The sequence below is a fragment of the Atta cephalotes genome (genome assembly GCF_000143395.1).
Source record: "Atta cephalotes unplaced genomic scaffold scaffold00050, whole genome shotgun sequence".
Taxonomy (NCBI): Eukaryota; Metazoa; Arthropoda; class Insecta; order Hymenoptera; family Formicidae; genus Atta; species Atta cephalotes.
In genome coordinates, this window is record NW_012130114.1 from 50,009 (window position 1) to 53,006 (window position 2,998).

A 2,998-nucleotide genomic window follows, 5' to 3' on the forward strand; every position below is an offset into this window, starting at 1 on the left:
TCTCTCTCTCCCTCCTTCTCTCTCTCTCTCTCTCTCTCTCTCTCTCTCGGTGCCACTTATTTAAATGTCGAATTTTGATTTTGTCGCAAAAACGATCAAGAATGAATAAAGTTGAGACAGAAACGATCTTGTTATCGTTCGCTAACGCGCCTTGTCATCTCTTCTTGTCCGATATGTATTCGTATACCATAAATGCGATGGAAATAAATGATAAATGAATAAAAAAATATTACACGTTTGAATAAACGCTCACCAACTTTTTCAGCACGTATGTGATTGATAAGGCACTTCTCATTTACCTATTGTAGGCTCTATCATCTCTGTCTTTCTAAAATTGATGCTTTTACATGTTTGTAACATCCAACACATATCAAACATAAATATATATACATATATATATCAGTGATTAAAAACAAAAATTTATTAATTTTCGAACTGCCCTATAATATCATAACAGTGTCTTCTAATTAGTCAAGTCATCTTGTAATATCTCATTGTGTCTTAAAAGAGTAACAACAACGGATGTACCTTTCCTTAGAAATGTGTCAATGTTAAATTTTAGAGATGAAACAAACTTTGTACTCAACTGCTACAATAACGAGAATGTATCTTTTCCTGTTACAGGTGTAATCGTCAGAATTTCAAAAAATGAATTTCACGCCTTTTCCTGGATTTACTGGCTCGTTGCCGACCGGCACTGTTCATCAATTCGCCACAGCGAAATTCGCGCAGAATCTTACCACTGGAGGACAGGTGGTCGGAGTTTTATCTGGTGGTGAAGGTGGAGTTCATTATTTAAGACCAGTCGATCCAAATGGCTTTGCTGTGGCTCAGAGTGGTAATAGTCAACAGCAACAAATTATTACTTTGCCTATCACTGTTCCGGGAAAGGATGGTACGCAGCAACAGCAGACTGTTCAAATACAAGTGGTCAATCCTAGCGTGTCTCAAAGCGGAAATAGCGGCGATCAGCCAAAGTATCACTTGGCACCGATATCCCTGAGTCAGTTTCCACAAGGAGCAGCTACCGTTCTCACTGTTGCCTATAGTCAGCAAGGCGCGGATGGTGTTCAAATTCAAGTACAACCGCAAAACACCGTAGCGACTACACAAACGTAAGTTAATTTATAAGTGTATTCAACATTCTATAACTCTCTATTATGTCGCATATTACATTTTGCACAAATTGTAAAAGCAAAATCTTAGACAAAGTTAAAAAAAAAAGATGGAAAAAGGAAAAAAAAGATTTTGCCGATTGACACTTTAATTCGATTGCAGGTCTGATCAAACGACACAAAGTACGTCTACTGCTGTGACCACTACGTCTCAACAGACTATTCAACAGACAGTACAACTTCCGGGAGCACCCGAAGGTCTGACTGTAGTTGCCCAGATTCCTCAAGACTTAATTCTACGAGAGAGCATAGAGGAGTCTAAGGAGGATGTTAAGGAGGGTACGACACCTGTGGCTCTTATTAAACGAGGTAGTGTCAAGAGTCAAGGTAATCAGAGTGGGGAAGAATTCATTACTTCTATGCCTGCCAGTTGGCAGAGTCTCGCTACACCAGGATCCACGGTCGCAGATTATCTCTCCAGACTGCCAACAAGTACTTTGCCTCTTAGTTTGCAACATTTTCTCAAGTTTTCGGCGGAAACTATTAAAAGGGAAGCTACCATTGAATCTAGTCCGCTCGGACCGGATGGTCTCGATGCTTCCGGAAGTACAGCTTCGGGAGAGCAAGCTGTGCAGATTACAGTCGCCGGAGGAGAAACGGCCATCATTCCTGACGTTGTCGAAGAACAGGAGCCAGGAGCGAAACCTAAGCGGAAAAAAAATACAAAAAGAAACCACCGAAACCGAAGAAACCAAAACCAGGACAAGTGAGTATAGTCACTGCTCTCGATGGTACGACCCTATTTTGCTGCCCTCAATGTAATATGGCGTATCCGGAGAAGGAAAGTTTAGAACAGCATTTGATTGGACATAAAATAGAGAGGAGATTTATATGCGACATTTGCGGCGCTGGTCTTAAACGAAAGGAACATTTGGAACGGCACAAATTAGGCCATAATCCTGATAGGCCTTTCATCTGTTCCGTTTGTATGAAGGGCTTTAAACGAAAAGAGCACTTGAATCTTCATTTTGTTATACATTCTGGGCAAAAGACCGAAGTTTGCACCGAATGCGGCAAAGCATTCTATCGGAAAGATCACCTTAGAAAGCACGCGAGATCTCATCTTACTAAGCGTGCCAAAGAGGATCCATTGAATACGACGAACGATACGACGCAGAATCAACAACAGACGGACCAACAACAAGTGGAACAAATACAACAATCGTCGGTACCCGAATTGCAGCAAATTCAGATTCAAGTAGGACAAGGATCCCAAGCGCAGATTCACCAGATATCGGTTAACGAACAATCTACCGTAGTTTTGCCTACAGCGGCTGAAACTGGAGCTATGACAATGCTTCATCATCAGCAACAGCAGCAGCAGCAACAGCAGCAGCAGCAGTCGCAGCAGTCACAGCAACAACAATCGCAACAGTCGCAACAGCCGCAGCAACAGCCACAACAGCAGCAGCAACAACAACAGCAACAGCATTAGCAACAGCATACCGCCCCAAATCAACTTGGGCGGTTCTTTCGTTTCAATCATCAGCACGCTAAATGTCGTACACGACGTAGCGTACTCGCTGATTGAGTTTTGCAAATTCGATAGGAAAATTCATATTATCGGACGAAAGTTTCGTTGGCTAGTTGATTACTGATTACTTCATTGTAGTCTCTTTCAAAGGCATTTGAAACACCTCCATTTCTTTAAGATGTACGTCCTTGGTCCATCGACACAAAGCCAGTTTATTAGGATTGAAATGTTCGCGCCATCGGTTTGAACCTTTAATCACAAGCTCGTGTTTATAATAATTATCTTGTAAGGCGTGTCGAGCTGAAGTGACAAAATGCGTATACACAAATTCCTCTTTTACGTACACGTT

General features: G+C 41.7%; 1 protein-coding gene across 1 annotated transcript; it reads left to right on the forward strand.

The window, feature by feature from the left end:
• The first annotated feature begins 648 nt into the window (after nt 1-648).
• On the forward strand, nt 649-2,610 carry LOC105622937 (zinc finger protein 384-like). The gene is given in 3 exon segments (XM_012204345.1): nt 649-1,115; nt 1,279-1,826; nt 1,829-2,610. Coding segments are annotated over 3 exon segments (1,797 nt in total).
• Nucleotides 2,611-2,998: the final 388 nt, after the last annotated feature.